Below are 23,646 nucleotides of genomic sequence, written 5' to 3'. Positions count from 1 at the left end.
AGAAATCAGGATATCCTCAAATGGAAGAAAACTAAGAGAATTTGTTGCTAGAAAAACAATTCAAAGAAGTCTCTTCCTCTGTACTATCTTTGCCACTTCCTATGAGTTTATAATTACCACAAAATTAAAAAGATAAAAATTAGGTACAGAGTAAAGAATGAATGTAAACTACTTGAGAACACTTAGAAGAATTGTCTGACTGACTATTCTTATAATAATCTGTATTCAAAACAGAAACTGTTGGGTGGGGTAAGATTACAAATGGTTTAAAAATCCATTAGAGGAGTTTTAACTTTATGGTATAAGGAGATGAGAACCATGATTAGTTCTTAAAGTTTTCAAGAAAGTGTCATATTGTGATTATATACAGTGTTACTTAATTGAGGAAAAATTAAATTCTATTAATTGGTTTCATAGGATTTGAGGATATGTTACCCATGATAAAAGATATTTAAAATGAATGTTAAAAAGAATGAATCCAAGGACGGGCCACAGTGGCTTAGCAGGCAGAGTTCTCGCCTGCCGTGGTGGAGACCTGGGTTCGATTCCTGGCATCTATTCACACAAAAATGGGTATGAATCCAGGAAAAACCTGAATGTTTATAAACATTAAGCTGGTCTAGTATTGAAACCAGATATTGTGGTTGGCCACAAAAATGGAGAAGGCAGTCAATGCTGTGGTATCCCTGAATACTCTGCTTTCAGCTTTTTCTTATAGCAGACAACCATGTCCCTTTAACAGAATATAAGTTTTACAGATTTTGGTTTTCTAGTTTATTAAAGTTATATTCTTACCCCAGAGAATATATTTCATTAAAGAAAGAAGACCTAGAATTTAAAATCCTTTATAGAAACTTCAAGTCAGGCCTATAAAATAAAATGAAAAGGTCATTTATAAAATAATATTCTATAGAATACTTTCCAGATAGTAATATCCTAGAGTTGACTTGTTTTTGAAGTTAAGATTTGTTTCGTGACATGAATCGCTTTATTCATATGTAAGTGATGGTATTTTCAGTCAGTTTACTATGAGTAAAGCTGTTAGTCATATAGAAATAAATAGCCACCCTAGTAATCTTGCAGTTCAGGAACACTTTTATGGTTGATATGTTAGTTAGAGAGATGGGCTAGTGAGTCATGGTTTCAACTGCCACATTTCCATCAGGTTTTAGTATTGTTCCGTGACTAAAGACGACCCCTTAAAATATTTGGAAATTCATGGAAGTTCATAAGTGTCGTTGGGCAGAATAGATGTATTGGAATCAGTGGAAATCCAAAACCTTTTTTCTGTAGTTCAGTGATGTCATATTTGCATATTCAATATAATTATTTTATTTATAAACCTCTAATATATTGGTCTGATAAAATAATTTCATGTATAAGTACTTGTCACAATACCATGTGCCTTGCAAAGACTGCAACTAGTTGGCAACTCAGGTTTGAAATAATATGTAAGTCCTTCACAGATATGATGAGTTTTCTCAGTTCATTGAAGAATGTTTAGCTGTGTCTGACTGCTAAACCTGACTTGGGACAGAGTATAAAAACTTGCTTAGCAAAAGACGAATGAAACAAAATAAAGCTTCAGTGGCTGAAAGATTTCAAATAGACTTGAGAGATCTTTCTGAAGATTATTCTTATGCAGTATATAGATATCTCTTTTCAGTTTTTGGTGTGTTGGAGTAGCTAGAAGGAAATACCTGAAACTGTTGAACTGAAATACCTGAAACTGTTGAGCTAGAAGGAAATACCTGAACTGTTGAACTGAACTGCAGTATATAGATATCTCTTTTCAGTTTTTGGTGTGTGGGAGTAGCTAGAAGGAAATACCTAAAACTGTTGAACTGTAATCCAATAGCCTTGATTCTTGAAGTTGATTGAATAACTAGAGAATTTTTAAGGTATGAATGTGTGAGTATGAGAACCTTGTGACTGATACTCCCTTTATCCAGTGTATGGACAAAGGAGTAAGGAAAAAAAAATAAAAATAGAGGGAGAAGGGGAGTTTGGGATGTTTTGGTTGTTCTTTTTCCTTATGTTTTAATTTTTATTCTTTTTATTGCCTTGGCAATAAATGTTCAAAAATTGATTGTAATGATGAATGTACAGCTTTATGATGATGCTGTGAACCGCTGTACCATTTGGATGATTATATCTCAATTAAAAAATCATTGAAGGAAAAAAAAACTTGCGTTAGCAATCTTCTGGGATTTTTCCCATTAACTCAAGCATTTAAATACATGATATATAGCAAACCTATGATCGGACTAAAAGAAAAATAATTAAAATATAGTTTTAAATGGATATTTGCATCTTTCTATATCATTGTTACTAATGTATATCTGGTCTTTTATTCTTGTGATTAAATTATTAATGATTATATCTAAACTTCACCAAGACTTTGTTCTTTTTGAATAGATTTTTAATCTCAAGAAACAATATTAAATGATTTCTGAATAAAATCATAGAAGTTGAAAGCACTCACCTGAGAACAATTATTTATACGTGTATCCATTGAGGGAAAACCTTTTAAAGATTTTGATTTTCAATTTGTGAGAATTCCTTTTTTCTTTATCAGTGAAGTTGTGTGTGCATAAAAATCATGCATAAAATACAGAATTTCCGTACACTGTTCAACCACTGACATTTTGCATTGGTATGGAACATTTGTTGCAATTAATTATAGCACATTTTTATAATTGTACTATTAATTAAAGTCCATGATTTAATTTAGGGTCCACTGTGTAGTGTGGTCACATGGACTTAAGTTTTTTTTCATTATATTGCCATATATACAGTCCAACACTTCCCTTTTTTTTTTGGAACATCAGCATCACTTTATTATACAACATAAATGTAATTTTTTTTTAATTAATTAAAAAAAGAATTAACAAAACAATTAGAAATCATTCCAATCTACATGTACAATCAGTAATTCTTAATAACATCACATAGTTGCATATTCATCATTTCTTAGTACATTTGCATCAATTTAGAAAAAGAAATAAAAAGACAACAGAATAAGAATTAAAACAATAATAGAAAGAAAAAAAAACAAAAAAAACAAAAACAAAAAACCTATACCTCACATGCAGCTTCATTCAGTGTTTTAACATAATTGCATTACAATTGGGTAGTATTGTGCTGTCCATTTCTGAGTTTTTATATCCAGTCCCGTTGTACAGTCTGTATCCCTTCATCTCCAATTATCCCTTCTCTCTCTTTTTTTTTTTTAATTAACGGAAAAAAAGAAATTAACCCAACATTTAGAGATCATACCATTCTACACATGCAATCATTAATTCTTAACATCATCACATAGATGCATGATCATCATTTCTTAGTACATTTGCATTGGTTTAGAAGAACTAGCAACATAACCGAAAAAGATATAGAATGTTAATATAGAGAAAAAAAATAAAAGTAATAATAGTAAAATCAAAACAAAACAACACAAAACAAAACAAAAACCTATAGCTCAGATGCAGCTTCATTCAGTGTTTTAACATGATTACTTTACAATTAGGTATTATTGTGCTGTCCATTTTTGAGTTTTTGCATCTAGTCCTGTTGCACAGTCTGTATCCCTTCAGCTTCAATTACCCATTGTCTTACCCTGTTTCTAACTCCTGCTGAACTCTGTTACCAATGACATATTTCAAGTTTATTCTCGAATGTCCGTTCACATCAGTGGGACCATACAGTATTTGTCCTTTAGTTTTTGGCTGGATTCACTCAGCATAATATTCTCTAGGTCCATCCATGTTATTACATGGTTCATAAGTTTATCTTGTCTTAAAGCTGCATAATATTCCATCGTATGTATATACCACAGTTTGTTTAGCCACTCTTCTGTTGATGGAGATTTTGGCTGTTTCCATCTCTTTGCAATTGTAAATAATGCTGCTATAAACATTGGTGTGCAAATGTCCGTTTGTGTCTTTGCCCTTAAGTCCTTTGAGTAGATACCTAGCAATGGTATTGCTGGGTCGTATGGCAATTCTATATTCAGCTTTTTGAGGAACCGCCAAACTGCCTTCCACAGTGGTTGCACCCTTTGACATTCCCACGAACAGTGGATAAGTGTGCCTCTTTCTCCGCATCCTCTCCAGCACTTGTCATTTTCTGTTTTGTTGATAATGGCCATTCTGGTGGGTGTGAGATGATATCTCATTGTGGTTTTGATTTGCATTTCTCTAATGGCCAGGGACATTGAGCATCTCTTCATGTGCCTCTTGGCCATCCGTATTTCCTCTTCTGAGAGGTGTCTGTTCAAGTCTTTTTCCCATTTTGTAATTGGGTTGGCTGTCTTTTTGTTGTTGAGATGAACAATCTCTTTATAAATTCTGGATACTAGACCTTTATCTGATATATCATTTCCAAATATTGTCTCCCATTGTGAAGGCTGTCTTTCTACTTTCTTGATGAAGTTCTTTGATGCACAAAAGTGTTTAATTTTGAGGAGTTCCCATTTATTTATTTCCTTCTTCAGTGCTCTTGCTTTAGGTTTAAGGTCCATAAAACCGCCTCCAGTAGTAAGATCCATAAGATATCTCCCAACATTTTCCTCTAACTGTTTTATGGTCTTAGACCTAATGTTTAGATCTTTGATCCATTTTGAGTTAACTTTTGTGTAGGGTGTGAGAGATGGGTCTTCTTTCATTCTTTTGCATATGGATATCCAGTTCTCTAGGCACCATTTATTGAAGAGACTGCTCTGTCCCAGGTGAGTTGGCTTGACTGCCTTATCAAAGATCAAATGTCCATAGATGAGAGGGTCTATATCTGAGCACTCTATTTGATTCCATTGGTCGATATATCTATCTTTATGCCAATACCATGCTGTTTTGACCACTGTGGCTTCATAATATGCCTTAAAGTCAGGCAGCGCGAGACCTCCAGCTTCGTTTTTTTTCCTCAAGATGTTTTTAGCAATTCGGGGCACCCTGCCCTTCCAGATAAATTTGCTTATTGGTTTTTCTATTTCTGAAAAATAAGTTGTTGGGATTTTGATTGGTATTGCATTGAATCTGTAAATCAATTTAGGTAGGATTGACATCTTAACTATATTTAGTCTTCCAATCCATGAACACTGTATGCCCTTCCATCTATTTAGGTCTTCTGTGATTTCTTTTAGCAGTTTTTTGTAGTTTTCTTTATATAGGTTTTTTGTCTCTTTAGTTAAATTTATTCCTAGGTATTTTATTCTTTTAGTTGCAATTGTAAATGGGATTCGTTTCTTGATTTCCCCCTCAGCTTGTTCATTACTAGTGTATAGAAATGCTACAGATTTTTGAATGTTGATCTTGTAACCTGCTACTTTGCTGTACTCATTTATTAGCTCTAGTAGTTTTGTTGTGGATTTTTCCGGGTTTTCGACGTATAGTATCATATCGTCTGCAAACAGTGATAGTTTTACTTCTTCCTTTCCAATTTTGATGCCTTGTATTTCTTTTTCTTGTCTAATTGCTCTGGCTAGAACCTCCAACACAATGTTGAATAATAGTGGTGATAGTGGACATCCTTGTCTTGTTCCTGATCTTAGGGGGAAAGTTTTCAATTTTTCCCCATTGAGGATGATATTAGCTGTGGGTTTTTCATATATTCCCTCTATCATTTTAAGGAAGTTCCCTTGTATTCCTATCTTTTGAAGTGTTTTCAACAGGAAAGGATGTTGAATCTTGTCGAATGCCTTCTCTGCATCAATTGAGATGATCATGTGATTTTTCTGCTTTGATTTGTTGATATGGTGTATTACATTAATTGATTTTCTTATGTTGAACCATCCTTGCATACCTGGGATGAATCCTACTTGGTCATGATGTATAATTCTTTTAATGTGTTGTTGGATACGATTTGCTAGAATTTTATTGAGGATTTTTGCATCTGTATTCATTAGAGAGATTGGTCTGTAGTTTTCTTTTTTTGTAATATCTTTGCCTGTATTTGGTATGAGGGTGATGTTGGCTTCATAGAATGAATTAGGTAGTTTTCCCTCCACTTCGATTTTTTTGAAGAGTTTGAAGAGAATTGGTACTAATTCTTTCTGGAACGTTTGGTAGAATTCACATGTGAAGCCATCTGGTCCTGGACTTTTCTTTTTAGGAAGCTTTTGAATGACTAATTCAATTTCTTTACTTGTGATTGGTTTGTTGAGGTCATCTATGTCTTCTTGAGTCAAAGTTGGTTGTTCATGTCTTTCCAGGAACCCGTCCATTTCCTCTAAATTGTTGTATTTATTAGCGTAAAGTTGTTCATAGTATCCTGTTATTACCTCCTTTATTTCTGTGAGGTCAGTAGTTATGTCTCCTCTTCCATTTCTGATCTTATTTATTTGCATCCTCTCTCTTCTTCTTTTTGTCAGTCTTGCTAAGGGCCCATCAATCTTATTGATTTTCTCATAGAACCAACTTCTGGCCTTATTGATTTTCTCTATTGTTTTCATGTTTTCAATTTCATTTATTTGTGCTCTGATCTTTGTTATTTCTTTCCTTTTGCTTGCTTTGGGGTTAGCTTGCTGTTCTTTCTCCAGTTCTTCCAAATGGATAGTTAATTCCTGAATTTTTGCCTTTTCTTCTTTTCTGATATAGGCATTTAGAGCAATAAATTTCCCTCTTAGCACTGCCTTTGCTGCGTCCCATAAGTTTTGATATGTTGTGTTTTCATTTTCATTCGCCTCGAGGTATTTACTAATTTCTCTTGCAATTTCTTCTTTGACCCAGTCGTTGTTTAGGAGTGTGTTGTTGAGCCTCCACGTATTTGTGAATTTTCTGGCACTCTGCCTATTATTGATTTCCAACATCATTCCTTTATGGTCCGAGAAAGTGTTGTGTAAGATTTCAATCTTTTTAAATTTGTTAAGACTTGCTTTGTGACCCAGCATATGGTCTATCTTTGAGAATGATCCATGAGCACTTGAGAAAAAGGTGTATCCTGCTGTTGTGGGATGTAATGTCCTATAAATGTCTATTAAGTCTAGTTCATTTATAGTAATATTCAGATTCTCTATTTCTTTGTTGATCCTCTGTCTAGATGTTCTGTCCCTTGATGAGAGTGGTGAGTTGAAGTCTCCAACTATTATGGTATATGAGTCTATTTCCCTTTTCAGTGTTTGCAGTATATTCCTCACGTATTTTGGGGCATTCTGATTCGGTGCGTAAATATTTATGATTGTTATGTCTTCTTGTTTAATTGTTCCTTTTATTAGTATATAGTGTCCTTCTTTGTCTCTTTTAACTGTTTTACATTTGAAGTCTAATTTGTTGGATATTAGTATAGCCACTCCTGCTCTTTTTTGGTTGTTATTTGCATGAAATATCTTTTCCCAACCTTTCACTTTCAACCTATGTTTATCTTTGGGTCTAAGATGTGTTTTCTGTAGACAGCATATAGAAGGATCCTGTTTTTTAATCCATTCTGCCAATCTATGTCTTTTGATTGGGGAATTCAGTCCATTGACATTCAGTGTTATTACTGTTTGGATAATATTTTCCTCTAACATTTTGCCTTTTGTATTATATACATCATATCTGATTTTCCTTCTTTCTACACTCTTTTCCATATCTCTCTCTTCTGTCTTTTTGTATCTGACTCTAGTGCTCCCTTTAGTATTTCTTGCAGAGCTGGTCTCTTGGTCACAAATTCTTTCAGTGACTTTTTGTCTGAGAATGTTTTAATTTCTCCCTCATTTTTGAAGGATAATTTTGCTGGATATAGGAGTCTTGGTTGGCAGTTTTTCTCTTTTAGTATTTTAAATATATCATCCCACTGTCTTCTAGCTTCCATGGTTTCTGCTGAGAAATCTACACAAAGTCTTATTGGGTTTCCCTTGTATGTAATGGATTGTTTTTCTCTTGCTGCTTTCAAGATCTTCTCTTTCTCTTTGACCTCTGACATTCTAACTAGTAAGTGTCTTGGAGAACGCCTATTTGGGTCTAATCTCTTTGGGGTGCGCTGCACTTCTTGGATCTGTAATTTTAGGTCTTTCATAAGAGTTGGGAAATTTTCAGTGATAATTTCTTCCATTAGTTTTTCTCCTCCTTTTCCCTTCTCTTCTCCTTCTGGGACACCCACAACACGTATATTTGTGCGGTTCATATTGTCCTTGAGTTCCCTGATACCCTGTTCAAATTTTTCCATTCTTTTCCCGATAGTTTCTGTTTCTTTTTGGAATTCAGATGTTCCATCCTCCAAATCACTAATTCTATCTTCTGTCTCTTTAAATCTATCATTGTAGCTATCCATTATTTTTTCTATGTTTGCTACTTTATCCTTCACTTCCATAAGTTCTGCGATTTGTTTTTTCAGTTTTTCTATTTCTTCTTTATGTTCAGCCCATGTCCTCTTCATGTCCTCCCTCAATTTATCGATTTCATTTTTGAAGAGGTTTTCCATTTCTGTTCGTATATTCAGCATTAGTTGTCTCAGCTCTTGTGTCTCATTTGAGCTATTGGTTTGTTCCTTTGACTGAGCCATATTCTCAATCTTTTGAGCGTGGACAGTTATCTTCTGCTGCTGGCGTCTGCGCATTTATTCAGATTTCTCTTGGTGTTGGACCCAGCAAGGTTGTAATATTTTTCTGTGAAATCTCTGGGTTCTGTTTTTCTTATCCTGCCCAGTAGGTGGCGCTCGTGGCACACGTTTGTCTGCGGGTCCCACCAGTAAAAGGTGCTGTGGGACCTTAAACTTTGGAAAACTCTCGCCGTCCTGGGGGTTCGCTAGCCGAAGCGGCTTGAGCTGGCGGGGGCCGAACGCAGGGAGGGTTGCTGGTCGCCGCAGCCAGGGAAAGAGCCCGTCCGAATTTCCTAGTCGGCCCTGGGCAACAAGCGTGGCGGGAGGGCGCCAGCGGCAGCAGCCCACCCGGGAGAGTGCACGTTCCCCAGGAGTTACGGGTTTGGAAGGGGCCTCCCCCACCCGTCACCGTTCTCCGCGGCCTGGGGGTTTCCGATCCAATTCTCTCAGTTGGTCCGGGGGCTGCGCGTGGTGTGGGCGCCAGTCGCCTTGGTTTCAGGGGACCACCTCTCCAATTCTCCCAGCCGGCCCGGGAAGGGGGAAGGTAGTAACTCCGGCCGCTTGCCACCCCGCCCGGTAAGGCCCGCGCGCCTCGGCGATCTCACCCGAGCTGCTTCTCTCAGCCAGCCAGCCGTTCCAGGATGGGGTACGCTGTCTTTTTTATCTCTGTTGTGGCTTTGGGCGCTTTCTGTATCGTTTCTACTCCCCTAGTAGGTGTCCTGGAGAAGAAACTAAGATCCGCGCGTCTTACTAAGCCGCCATCTTCCAGGAAGTCCCCCAACACTTCCCTTTTTAATCATATTCAGATGTAGGTGCCTTTGCAAGTGAAGATAAAGCCAGTCTAAATAGCTATAGCTTAAAATTATCCTAGAATACTGGTGTCCATTCTGGCCCACAACTGTAGCATTCTCCTACTTTTCAATAATCATCTTATCTCACTTTGAAATCAGAATTTGAATAGAGTTAAATGAGTAAAAAGATTTCATTTTTACCTTAAGCCATTAAAATATTGTGAGCTATAGCTTGTCAAAGCTATAATTGTTGAAAAGTATGTTATTTTTATGATTTTGCATCTTTCATATGTTAGACACTAGTTTTCCTTCATGAATTGTATGATTAAAACACACTTGGATGTAGGGGAAAAAATTTGTTCATTCAGTTAATATAGGTCATAGTTAATATCCTAATTATAACTAGGACATGATTTTAAAAGGTGACTGAAACTTACTATATGTTCAGGTCTATCAGTTACTCAATGGGTATACTTCTTTTCAGCAAAAAAATCTATTGTATATTAATTATAATCTACCTATTTATATCTCATTTTTTTTGGATAATATATGTAAAACAGTGGCATTATCAGACCAGCCTGGAAAAGAATCATTTTGCCACTTCTCTGCAAGATAGGACAAGATTACTTTTGAACTAGTTGCCTTGAACAGATATCATCACTTATATTGAATATTAAACACATAATATGTGCTGATTTTGAAGAAGACACGAGCCAAGTGCCTTGATCCTGGTCTTGAAGTTCTCTATATGTGCAAATAATGATGATAGGCTATTATGGCCTAAAGAGTGGTAATTTTCTTTCTTTATTGAAATCGGTTAGCAAATTCTGAAGTAATCCTTAGAGTATCTAAAGATAACAGATGATACTTTCCCAGTTTTACATTGAATAGTTTCTCAGTGAAGCTATTAAAATTTGAATCAGAAATGCTGTAATGAATACCTAAAAGGGTATGTATTTTGAATTGAACCTCCTTAGAGCGTAATTGTGAAAAGACTCATATAAATTTTATCTGAGAGTTTGTGATTGAGAGATGCATTAGCACATATTTTTCTTGACCTTTAATGTCTTAATTACTCTCTTGTTTGTTTCAGTTTTAGTAGAATTGCTTGAAAAATTTGTGTTTCATCTTTCTGAAAGCCCATCTGAATGCTACTTCCCCTCGGTGGAATATACAGGTACATTTTCAACAACTTTGAATTTTGAAACATACTCAATGTCCAGGTACATAAAATTTCATAGAGTGTATAACTAAATTATAAATATACCCCAATTTTCTCCACCCTAAAAATTTCTCACTTGGTGCTGTATATGTTCAAGATGTCATTTAGTCTGCTCTTTGTATAAATGTCTGGGTTTCCCCATTATTTTCTGATTTCTTTTTTCCGTCTATCCATTCAAAGTTTTTTTTTACTTAAATCTATGTCCTCTACTCTTCTAATTTTATCCAGTATTCCCTAATGATCTCATCTGTTCATACTGTTTTAACTTCCTCATATATTGATGATTTCCAAATTTACATCTTTCATTCAAAATCTATAAGCTTCATTCTCATATTTTCAGCTACCTAGTAGGTAAACATCATCTGTATGTGCTACAGAACCTCTAAAACTCAAAATGCCCCCAAATGATATGCATTACATATATATGTATATATATATATATACACACTCTCCACTTGCATTGCGTATCTTGATTGGCAGTATGACCATCTACCATCCTTTTAAGCTAGAAAACTAGGAAACATCAGTGACTCATTTTAAGTCCACATTTCCCTCCCAATGACCTAATTATATTAATTCTCAGTTGTTTATTCATCTCAAACATATCTGCTTATATCAATCTTTATTCTTCTTTATGTTAGTTCAGACCACCTTCACCTTTTGCCTAAGATATTACAATTTCCTAATATGGTCTCTCTGGTTAGTCTCTTTCTTTTCAGATGTACTCTACACTGCTCTCAAAATACTGTTTAAAATGCAAATTTAGCTCACTTATTCCCCTACCCCTTAGAAGCTCAGCATTGACCACTGCGCAAAGTGGTGTATCAACTGTCCCAGTTTGAAAGACTTTATGTACCTTAGAAAAGCCATGTTTTAATCCTAATCACTCTTGTGGAAGCAATGATTTCTTCTAATCCCTATTCAGAACTATAGATTGGGAACTTGATTAGGTTATCTCCGTGGAGATGTGAGTCAATCAATTCTGTATACTAGAATCCTATAAAAGAGGGGACATTTTGGAGAGAGTTGCTTTTAAGAATGAGGAGAGAGCAGAGAATGAAAACAGAATGATGAGAGTCAAAAGAAAAACCTGTGCAGCTTTTGGAGATGAAGAAAGAAAATGCTCCCAGGAGAGTTGCATGAAGCAAGAAGCTGGAAGAGAAAGCTAGCAGACTTCACCATGGGCCCTTGCAGCTGAGAGAGAAATCTTGAATGTCATCAGCCTTCTTGAACCAAGGTATCTTTCCCTAGATGCCTTAAGATTGGACATTCCTATAGACTTGCTTTAATTGGGACATTTTCATAACCTTAGAACTGTAAACTTGTAACTTATTAAATTTCCCTTTTTAAAAGCCATTCTGTTTCTAGTATATTGCATTCTAGCAGCTAGCAGACTGGAATGGATTTTGGTACTGGTGAATGGTGCTGCTGCACATGCCCAACTTTATGAGTTGGTGGGTCAGACAGCACCAAAATCAAATCTCATGGTAACTTGGTGGTTCATGTTTTAAGTGTTCAGTCTCTACTAAGGCCCAGTAGCAGGCCAAAAGCTGTTTCTCAAAAGGAGAATAGTTATCTGCAGCAGATGGTAAGGCTTTGCTCTAAAATCCTAAGGGTCTGCATTGTGATTCTCCTATAAGGACCTGCCAAAGGCCCCAGACAGCATTTCTATTTGCCACTGACACTTCCAGCACCATTAGATCTGCTGGATCATATGGTCTGAGTGGAGAGCAGCTTGTACAGCAGCCTGGACCTGTTGCAGAGCCCCCTTGTTCAGGTCCCCACTCAAAATTATCTGCTTTTCTGTTCACTCGATAAATGGGCCAGAGTAGCACACCCAAATGAGTTTAGAGTAGAGCTATGGGCTGGAATTAAAAATTACTAAATCATCAGCTTGATATATAAAACTAACAACATATTTTATCATTATGTTTTTCTTATATTCTGACATATTACTACCACATTGTCAAATTCTGACTTAACGTCTAATTCTTTATGTAACTGTAAACTCCTTTAAGGTAGTTCATATTGTGCCCATTATTGTATCCTCTGCACCTAGAATAACAAAGTCAATAAAGATTGCCAACTAAGAGAAAGAAATAATGAATGAAGAATGGAGTTTATTTTCTTTTCTGTCTCTAGATTTATTTATATTTGCATTTATGCAAACGGAGTCATACAATGTATAGTACTTTATTTTAGTCACTTAGCATATTTTTTAAAACAATTAGTTATTATTTTTCAATTAAAGTAGTTGTAGATTTACATAAAAGTCATGTAAAAATTGCAGCATTCCTATATACCCCCCTTTTTGCATTGGTGTGGTTCCTTTGTTACAGTTGATGAAAGAATATTAAAATATTACTAATTTTAGTCCATAGTTTACATTAGGTGTATTTTTTCCATATGCCAACTGTATTATTATTAACACCTTGTTATAGTGACATATATGTGTTCTAGTGCATGGAAGAGCATTCTTATATTTGTACTATTAACCACAGTCACATTCTCAACAGGGTTCACTATGTTATATAGTCTCATGTTCTATCCTTTAACCTTCCTAAACTTCCCCTTTCAAGCATAATCACGCCTATAATTCAGTGCTGTTAATTACACTCACAATAATGTGCTACCACCACCTCTATTTCCAAATATTTACAATCAATCTTATTAAAAATTCTGCACAAATTATGCATCAGCTCCCCGTTCTCTATAGTTGTTCTGTCTCCTGGTAACCTGTACTATAGATTTTAACTCCATGAGTTTGCTCATTATAATTAGTTAATATTAATGAGACCATATAATATTTTTCCTTTTATATCTAGCTTATTTCACTCAACATAACATCCTCAAGGTTCATTCATGTTGTTGTAGACATCAGGACTTCATTCCTTCTTACAGCTGAATAATATTCAATTGTATGTATAGACCACATTTTGTTTATCCATTCTTCAGTTGATGGGCACTTGGGTTATTTCCATCTTTTGGCAATTATGAATAATGCCACTATGAACATCGGTGTGTAAATGTTTGTTTGCATACATTGGGGTGCATATGTCTCTTTGTGTATACCTGATTTCAGTTCTTCTGGGTATATACTGAGTAGCAGGATTGGTGGGTCGTAGGACAACTTTATACTTACCTTTCTGAGGAGCCACCAGACCATCTTCCACAGTGCCTGTACCATTTTATATTCCCATCAGCAGTGAATGAGTGTTCCTATTTCTCCACATCCTCTCCAACACTTGTAGTTTCCTGTTTAATAGCGGCCATTCTGCTAGATGTGAAATCATATTTCACTATGATTTTCATTTGTATTTCTTAATACCAAGTGATGTTGAGCATTTTTTTTAATGCTTTTTAGCCATTTGTATTTCTCTTTGGTAAAGTATCTATTCAAGTCTCTTACCCATTTTTTTATTGTGTTGTCTTTCTTTTTATTGTTGAATTATATAGGATTTTTTTATGTATTCTGGATATCAAAACCTTATCAGATAAAAACCTTATCAGATATGTGGTTCCAAATATTTTATCCCGTTGAGTAGGATAAAGTCTTTTGAAGAGCAAAGGTATTTAATTTTGAGGAATTCCCACTTATCTATTTTTTCTTTCATTGCTCATGTTTTGGATGCACGGCTATGAAGCCACCACCTACCACAAGATTTTTATGGTTCAGGATCTTATATTTAGGTCTTTGATCCATTTTGAGTTAATTCTTATATAAGATGTATTCTAGTTTACTGGACTGCTGAAAGCAATATACCAGAAATGAGTTGGCTTTCAACAATGGGAATTTATTAGTTTACAAGCTTACAGTTCTGAAGCCATGAAAATGTCCAAATTTAGGCATCTTCAAGATGATACCTTCTTCCTGAAGACTAGCCACTGGAAATCTTGGACTCCTCTGTCACAGAGCAAGACATGTGGTAATGCCTGCTGATCTCTCCCTTCTTTCCCAGGTTGGAGGCTCCCAGCTTCTTGCTTATGTGGCTTTTTCTCACTTTGTGCAAATTTCATTCTCTTATAAAAGAGTCTAGTAAGAGCCTTAAGAAACACCTGAATGAGGTGGGTCACATCCTAAGTTAATATCCCGCTCACCAAAAAAATACTGCTTATAATGCGTCTACACCCAAGGGAATGGAACAGCTTTAAGAGAAGAACATGATTATCTGGAGTACATAATAGCTTGAAATTATCACCAGGTGTGAGATAGGGGTCCTCTTTCATTCTTTTGGATATGGATAGCCAGTTCTTCCTGTAACATTTGTTGAAGAGACTATTCTGTCCAAGTTGAGTAGATTTGGCAGCCTTGTCAAAAATCAATTGAGTTCTGTTTATGAACTCTCAGTTTGATTCCATTGATCTGTACAGTTTTCTTTATGTCAGTACCATGCTGCTTTGACCAGTGTAGCTTAGTAATATGCTTTAAAATCAAGACATTAGCCCTCCAATTCTGTTCTTCTTTTGCAAGATGTTTTTGTCCATTTGGGGCCCCTTATCCATCCAAATAAATTTGATGATTGGCTTTTCCACTTCTGCAAAGTAGACTGTTGGAATTTTGATTGGGATTGTGTAGAACCTATAAATTAATCTGCATAGAATTGACATCTTAATGTTATTTAGTCTTTCAGTCCATGAACACAGAATGTCCTTCCATTTATTTAGGTCTTCTTTGATTTCTTTTAGCAATCTTCTGTAGTTTTCTGTGTACGGGTCCTTTACATCCTGGTTAAGTTTATTCTTAGTTATTTGATTCTTTTAGTTGCTATTGTAAATGCAATTTTTTTCTTGATTCCTCCTAGCTTTGAGCAGTACTTAGTATATAGAAACAGTACTGATTTTTGCATGTTAATCTTGTATCCTGCCACTTTGCTGAATTCATTTATTAGCTCTAGTAGATTTGTTGTAGATTTTGGGGGACTTTATAAATATAGGGTCATGAATTCTGCAAATAATGAATATTTTACTTGTTCCTTCCCTATTTGGATGCCTTTTATTTCTTTTTCTTGCCTAATTGCTTTAGTTAGAACTTCTACCAAAATGTTGAATTGCAGTGGTGACAGTGGGTATCCTTGTCTTGTTCCTGATCTCAAAGGAAAAGCTTTCAACTTTCTCTGATGATTGCAATGTTAGTTGTGAATTTTTCATGTATGTCCTTTATTATGTTAAGGAATTTTCCTTCTGTTCCTATCTTTCAAAGTGTTTTCATCAGGAAAGAATGCTGGGTTTTGTCCAATGCCTTCTCAGCATTAATCGAGATGATTATGTGGTTTTGCCCTTTTGACTTGTTAATGTGGTATGTTATGTTAATTGATTTTCTTGTGTTGAACCACCCTTGCATAACAGGAATAAATCCTAGGTGGTCATGGTGTATAATAATGTACTGCTAGATTTGATTTGCTAGTATTTTATTGAGAAATTTGCACCTATATTCATTAGAGATATTAGTCTGTAATTTTCTTTTCTTGTAGTATCTTTATATGGCTTTGATATTAGGGTGACGTTGACTACATAGAATGAGTTAGGTAGTGTTTTTTCCTCTTTGGTTTTTTGGAAGAGTGTACTGTTCTTGAATGGTTGGTAGAATTCTCCTGTGAAGCTGTCTGGTCCTGGGCTTTTCTTTGTTAGGAGACTTTTGATGACTGTTTCAGTCTCTACTTCTGAGAGGTTTGTTGAGGTCTTTTATTTCTTCTCAAGTCAGTGTAGGTTGTTTGTGTATTTCTAGGAAGTTGTCCATTTCAACTGAGTTGTCTAGTTTGTTGGCTAACTCTTATGATAATTTCTATTTCTGTGGGTTTGGCAGTAATGTCCCCTATCCCATTTCTGATTTTATTTATCTGCACCTTCTCTATTTTTTTCTTAGCCAATCTAGCTAAAGGTCTGTCAATTTTATTGATTCCCTCAAAGAATCAACTTTAGGTTTTGTTAATTCTATTATTTTTTTATTCTCCATTTCATTAATTTCTGCTGTAATTCTTGTTATTTCCTTCTGCTTGCTTTTTGGGGTTAGATTTCTGTTCTTTTCCTAGTTCCTTTAGATGTATAGTTAGGTCTTTGATTTTTAGCTCTCCTTTTATTTATTTATTTATTTATTTATTTTTTTTAGCTCTCCTTTTTAATGTAGGTGTTTAGGGCTATAAATATTCATCTCTGCAGTACCTTCATTGCGTCCAATAAGTTTTGATATATTGTGTTCTCGATTTCATTTGTGTTGAGTTATCTACTGATTTCTCTTGCAATTTCTTCTTTGACCCACTGATTGTTTAAGAGTGTGTTGTTCAATGTCCATACATTTATGAATTTTCCAATTCTCCATCCAATATTGGTTTCCAGCTTCATTCTATTATGATCAGAGAAAGTGATTTGACTAATTTCACTCTTAAAATTTATCAACTCCTGTTTTGTGACCCAACATGTGGTTTGTGCTGGTTTGAAAGTGTTGTATACCCCAGAAAAGCCATGTCCTTTAATTCTGATTCAATATCGTAGGGTGGAAATCTTTAGATTGTTTCCATGGAGATTGACCCACTCAGTTGTGGATGTGGTCATTTGATTAGGTTACACCATGGAGATGTGACATGCCTGAATGCGGGTGTGGCCTTTTTAGTTTACTGGTGTCCTTTAAAAGGGGAGACATTTTGGAGAAAACACAGTTGCTTCAGAGCTGACACAGACAGAGGCATTTGTGGATGCAGAAAGAAAATGCCTCCAGGGAAGCTGTTTGAAACCAGAAACCAGTGGACCAGCAGATACCAGCCATATACCTTCCCAGATCAGCCTTTCTTGAGACAAGAAAGGTATCTTTTTCTGGATGCCTTAGTTTGAACATTTTTAGAACTGTAAACTTGTACCTTAATAAATCCCCTTTTTAAATTTCTGGTATATTGCATTTCCTGCAGCATTAACAAACTAAAACATGATCTATCCTGGAGAGTGATCCATGAGTATTTGAGAATAATGTACATCCTGCTGTTTAGGAGTGCAGGGTTCTGTGTATGTCTGTTAGGTCTAATTCCTTTTTCATATTATTCAAGTTCTCTGTTTCCTTATTGATCCTCTGTCTAGATGTTCTATCTGTTGGTGAGAGTTATGTAATTAAACCTCCAACTAATATTGTAAAGATGTCTATTTTTCCCTTCATTTTTGCTGGTGTTTGTCTCATATATTTTGGGTCAACCAGGTTACATACATAAATATTTACGATTGTTATTTCTTCTTTATAGATTGCCCCTTTTATTAATATAGAATGTCTTTCTTTGTCTCTTTCAGCATCTTTGCATTTAAAGTCTATTTTTCCCTGATGTTTGTATAGCTATTCCAGATCTTTTCAGGTTATTGTTTGCATGGAATATTTTTTCCTACCTTTCACTTTCAATCTATTAATGCCCTTTTGTTTAAGGTGAATCTCTTGTACACAGCATATAGATGGGTCATATATTTTTAATCCATTCCTCCAGTCTGTGTTTTTTTTGATCGGTGAGTTTAATCCATTACCATTCAGTGTTATTACTGAAAAGGCAATACTTACTTCAACCATTTTATCCTTTGGCTTTTATGTGTCATATTTTATTTTGTCTACCCTTTTAGTTGCATTACTTATAATCTTCATTTCTACACTCTACCTCAAGCCCCTCTCTCCTGTGTTTTCCTTTCAGCCTGCAGAACTCCCTTTAGTATTTCCTGTAGGGCAGGTCTCTTGTTTATGAACTTTCTCAGTTTCTGTTTATCTGTGAATATTTTAAGGTACCCGTCATTTTTGAAGGATAGTTTGCTGTATGTAAAACCTTGGCTGCAGTTTTTCTCTTTCAGTGACTTAAATATATTATTTCACTGCCTTCTCATCTCTGTGGTTTCTCATGAGAAATCAGAGCTCAGGCTTACTGAGTATCCGTTTCATGTGATGAATTGCTTTTCTTTTCCTGCTTTCAGGATTATCTCCTTATCTTTGGCATTTGACATTCTGATTAGTATGTGTTTTGGTGTAACTTTATTAGGGTTTATTGTGTACTGTGCTTCTGGACATGTATGTTATATTTTTCATTAGAGTTGGGAAATTCTGGGCCCATATTTCCTCAGATATTCTTTCTGCTCCTTTTCCTTTCACTTCTCTTTCTCTGACATCCATGACACGTACGTTTGTGCACTTTGTGCTGTCATTCAAATCCTTAAGATTTCCCTTTTTTTTCTCGGTTTTTCTGTCAGTATGATTTTTTATTATCTTGCTTTCTTTTTAGCAGATTCTACTTTTTTTTTTTTTGCCTGTTCAAATCTGGTGTTGTTTGCCTCTTGGGTGTTTGTAATCTCTTCTGTTGTGTCTTTCGTTCCCATAATTCTGTTATGTTTCTTTTCTTTCAAATTCTTCTTTATGCTCACCCAGTATCTTCTTAATATCCTTTATCTCTTTTACCATATTTTCCATCATCTTGAATTGATTATGTCTCCTTTGAGGTTTTAAATTGTTCCTTTGGCTGGGCCATATCCTCTTGTTTCTTAGCATGGTTCTTAATTTTTTGCCAATGGCTAGGTATCTGATTATCTTGATGATTCTTTGAAAATAAATTTCCCTCTCTTGCCTAGAGTTTATTGTTGATTGGTTTTCTGTTAAACCTCTACTTGGACACTTAGTTCAACTTATTCTAGACTTTCAGAACTGCCCTTTTAAACTAATCAGATTTTTTCACCTCTTCTTCATCTGACCCTTGCCCTGAATATGTAGTACAATGTTTAAGTTTGTACTATGTGTGGAATTGTTTTGCCCCCTGGAGAGAGCTTTCTTTCCTTTGTCCTTCTCTGTGAATCTTGATTGGTTCTGTTTATTTTGGTTTCGTCTCTGTGGTTTTTCATATACTCCTTTTTTGCCTCTTGCTGCTTTTGCCTAGGGAAAATTCTGGGGGAGGTTCACCTCGTTGAGAACATTCCCAAGTCTGTATTTCCCGGGCAGAACAGGGCTGGAGCCCACAGAAAGGCCTCCAAAGAGCCCTGAGGAGAAAGTTAGAAAAGATGCCAAAAAATCTTTTTTGACAGTTCCGCAAAGCTACACTTCCCTGACCTGTCCAGAAGATGGCATTCTTCAGCAGACTACTCCTTGCAGCTCTATGGAGCCACGTGTCTTTAAACTTCCTTCAGGTTTGCCATTTTGGGGCAGGATTGCAGCAGTGGCCTTGGCAGTTCCTGACCAGGGCCAGCTAAAACAGCAGCTAAAAGCTGGGTCCCAACATTCCAAATTGCAGATCAAAAGCCATGGTCAGTGCTGGGCCATGTTGACACCGTGTTCTTGGGGAAGAAGACTCTTGAGCCCCTCTCAGTCTCCAGCTGCCAACCAGGGACCTGTTCCGGACGCAGCCTACTTGAGAGTTGGGGAAGGGCACTGGCAGCCACCACAGTGCCAGTTACTCACAGTTCTTTACTGCGGTTTCTCAGTTTCTTCGTTCTCTTCCTTGGGTGCTGTACAATGCTTCCCTGACCTACAGAGCCATCGAACAGTTGTTTAGACAGTTCCTTCCTGTCCATTAACTATTTTTGGAGGAGGAGTGAGTCCTGGAGCTCTCTATCTACCATCTTCCCTGGAAATTCCCTGAAGGAGTTCATATTTAAGTTAATTGACAAAGTAAGCCATTTAAGAGTTCTGAGTAGAACCTTTATTTGATTCTTCTGTACCTTAGGAAGATTCTTTTCAGTAACAGTGTGTAAAGGATAAATTGTAGTGCAGAACTGAAATTTGCCAAATATGAATATCTAATACTTTGAGGAGAATGAACAAGGAGGTAGTGAAAAAAGCAAAGAGATATCATAGAAGTATGATAGATAAAGGTAATTTCCCCTTTTCTCCATAACCGTGATGTGACTTCACTTATGTACTAGAGAAATACCATTCAAATATGTGTTATTTATTCATGCTAGAGATTATGTCTTATCTCCATAAAAAGAAAAAGCATAAATATTAAAATATATGCTTTCAGTTGGCCTGCCTATCTTCCTAGCCTTATTACCCATCACTGCCCAAACATACCCTATACATTCACTTCAATGAACTTTTGCTTCACCTCATCCTTCTCAGTGGTCTTTTCCCGTCTCATGATAGCCACACAATCACGTCCAATTCAACTAAGTTAAGAGGGAATATTACCTTACTTCTTTACTCCAGAAGAGCCTCTGGGCTCCCATTGCATTTGCTCTCAGTGATCATTTTGGTATTTCCCATATTGTATATGGTTAATTTAAATTATTCCATTAGGTCTCAAACTCCTTTTTATCTTTAATATGGCATTTAATATATGCTTGAATTAAATATATATTCATTTACACAAGCATCTATTCACACAAATATATTTTTATAACAATTCTAAATATGTTGATATTTATAAATATCTATGTGATATTTATAAATACCTATGTGAAATGGGAAAGGGATCAAAGAAAATGTTTTAAAATGAAGACAAATAGATTAGAAGAAATACAAGGTAGCATTTATCAAAAATGAAGGTAGATGAATGAAATTGATGTTTTTTGTACACCTCCTCTGTATCAGGTGATGTGCTGAGGGACTTAATATACTTTGCATCATTTCAAACCTGTACCCATTCTCTAAAGTGAGCATAGTTAGTACATTTAAAATGAGGAGATTGAGGCACAGAAGGAAGAAAGCAAAGAAATTGTGAAGAGAATTTTGAAGAAAAACTTTTGTGAAGAAAACTATAACTTTGTTAGTGAACCTGAAAATCATACAAGGATTATTGATCTAGTCTATAAGTAAGAGAGAGAGAGTAAATTTGCAATGTGATAGTCACTGAGACTTGCATGGCCAGAATGGGTATCTCGTGAGGCTTACGTATATAATAATCTCTAAGTTCTACAGTTCTCTTTGGCATGCTGTTCTACAGGGTTGTATTTTCTGTAGATAATGTAAAATTAAAATTACATTGTATACACGCTCTTAACTCTCAACAAGACTGATTTGTTAGCTTGCACACATTTACTGCCCTCTATTAAATTATGAGGGTTAAGATGTCAGATGTTCGGGTTTTTTAAATATTTGCTTTTTTTTTTTAAATTTATTATCTGGGCAGCTAAATGCTGAATGTGAATTTAGATTCCCTAAAGGCTCCAGCTGAATGAGAGTTTTATAGTACTACAGAAAATATGGTGACTTTCTGTTGATTGATTGTTTAATACTTATTATTGTGATATGTTGAACTTGTTGCTAATATTGTTTTCTTCCCAAGGCTTTAGCTATCCTCATCCTTTATCATTTATTTTTTGGCTGGTGGAACAGTGGTTTGCTATTATAAAATTTCTGTTTGCTTCAAATAGACAAAAACCATGTTTTGTTATAAAAGTTGTTTCAAAGCTAATGCTGGATAGATATATTCAATGTTTTTTCATGTTTCTTGAAATGAGAAATTGATTATCTTTTTAAAAATGACAGCTTTGGGAACCCTAAGGTAGCTGAAATGAGAATAACACAATCATCCATCTGTTGTTATCTCCCTCAGGATTTCAATCCATTATAAAATTTGCAAATGTGGAAAAATCAGATTAGTTTGGCTGTTTATCCCCTTAAAGAAAGAAGGAAAGAACAAATAGATAAAGTTCTGCATACTTGCAGTTTGCAAATCCATACAGTTTCTTTCTAAATCTTAACAGACATTAACTTTTCGTTGACTCAATTCTTGGGAATGAACTGGAGATTTTTCCTGTACTGTAATTGCTTCTTTGAAATGTTAACTTAAGACCTATCAGGATAGTAGATATTTTAATATTATCCCTTTTCTCTTCACAATGATAGTAATTTGAAAGGTTGAAAAAAATCAGAAAATTTAGCAGTTTCATCTTTTTATTATTAAAAAAGATTTTTGTCCTTTAATGTATACATTTTAACATCTTTCATACTTTCTTTGGATATTCAGCAAATGTGCTCTTCTCTTTTCTACTTTATATTAGTAGAGCATGTTTGTGAATAAAATACAACGTTGTATAATTTCAGAAATATGTGATATGAAACTGTCCTCAAGGAGTGGAAAAAGGCATATACCTTAAGTGATTATTTAAGTACGTGGTAGCATATAGTAAGGTAGAAAATTAAGAAATGAAAGGAAGCTGGCAGTTTTCAGGTAGGTACTGTGGTTCAGGCAATGTGTGAAGGCCTTTAAGTTGCTGTTTGAATGGGTTATTGCCATATTGGATTTTTTTTTGGGGGGGGGGGGGGTCGGTGCATGGTCCGGGAACACATTAGGATTATTTTTTTGTGAGGGCCACAGGTGTCTAGTGGAAAGGGTGACCAGTGTGGACTAGACTGGTGCCATCATGAAAGATAAGACAAGGAAGCAATAACTGAGCAGAGTGGCACTGAGCTGCTTCCTGGGACAGTTAGAGCTGAAAGAAACAGGGAGAGAAGGGAAGAATCTTACAGGCAGGGAAGATTGCATAGCCAAAGATATAGAAAGAGATGCCTTATCCAACCAACGTAGACCATACCAGTTAAGAGGCTGAGACTTTTAATGGCAGCTTAATCACAAGGTTTTGAATTTCATGTCAGTAAAAACTAAATAAATGGATAGATAAAACTACATACTTAAAAAAAAAAAAAAGCATCAATACTTGCAAATGACTTTAGGAAAGGAAGGAGGGAGGATGACATATACTAATCCAGTGACTACTGTGGGTGGTCTGAGTCCTCTGATGCAGCACGGCTTTCAGGAGTCAGTGAACAGCCAAACAGTAATTGCTGCTCCAACCATGAATTTGTCCTCAGTGGAGAAATTCTTTACTCTTCTGAAAATTTATTTTTTTCCACACCATTAGCCAAGTGCCAGGCAGAATAGATTTAGTTTCTTCCACTGTTGCTCTGTGTGCAAACTTTGCAAACCAAAAATAGAACAGAATGCATTATCAGAGTGACTGATTTCAGTCTTCTTTAAGTAAATTTTTTAACTCATTTTGTTCTGAGACAATTATATTTATAATTGAAATAATTAGTTATTTCAAATAACTAATTTAATATTAATGCTACCTTAGCTTGATGTAAGCATTGTTAAATAAGTGGAGTTTGTGAGATACTACATGTATCATTGTTTGACCTTTTTTCAACAACTTACTTTATTGTGCTTTTCACAGTGACTCTGT

General features: G+C 35.5%; 1 protein-coding gene across 5 annotated transcripts in view; it reads left to right on the top strand.

Moving 5' to 3' along the window:
• TBC1D32 (TBC1 domain family member 32) overlaps positions 1 to 23,646 on the top strand; it is a 325,899-nt gene that overhangs the window by 239,670 nt on the left and 62,583 nt on the right. For all 5 annotated transcript variants that reach the window (XM_077162779.1, XM_077162778.1, XM_077162776.1 and 2 more), the window contains one exon: positions 10,396 to 10,479. In XM_077162779.1, the coding sequence (XP_077018894.1) occupies positions 10,396 to 10,479 (84 nt within the window). The remainder of the gene's footprint in view (positions 1 to 10,395; positions 10,480 to 23,646) is intronic.

This window comes from Tamandua tetradactyla, chromosome 5 (genome assembly GCF_023851605.1).
Source record: "Tamandua tetradactyla isolate mTamTet1 chromosome 5, mTamTet1.pri, whole genome shotgun sequence".
In the NCBI taxonomy this organism is placed as follows: Eukaryota; Metazoa; Chordata; class Mammalia; order Pilosa; family Myrmecophagidae; genus Tamandua; species Tamandua tetradactyla.
The sequence above is the reverse complement of the archived record's forward strand: the minus strand, read 5'-3'. Positions and strand labels throughout refer to the sequence as shown.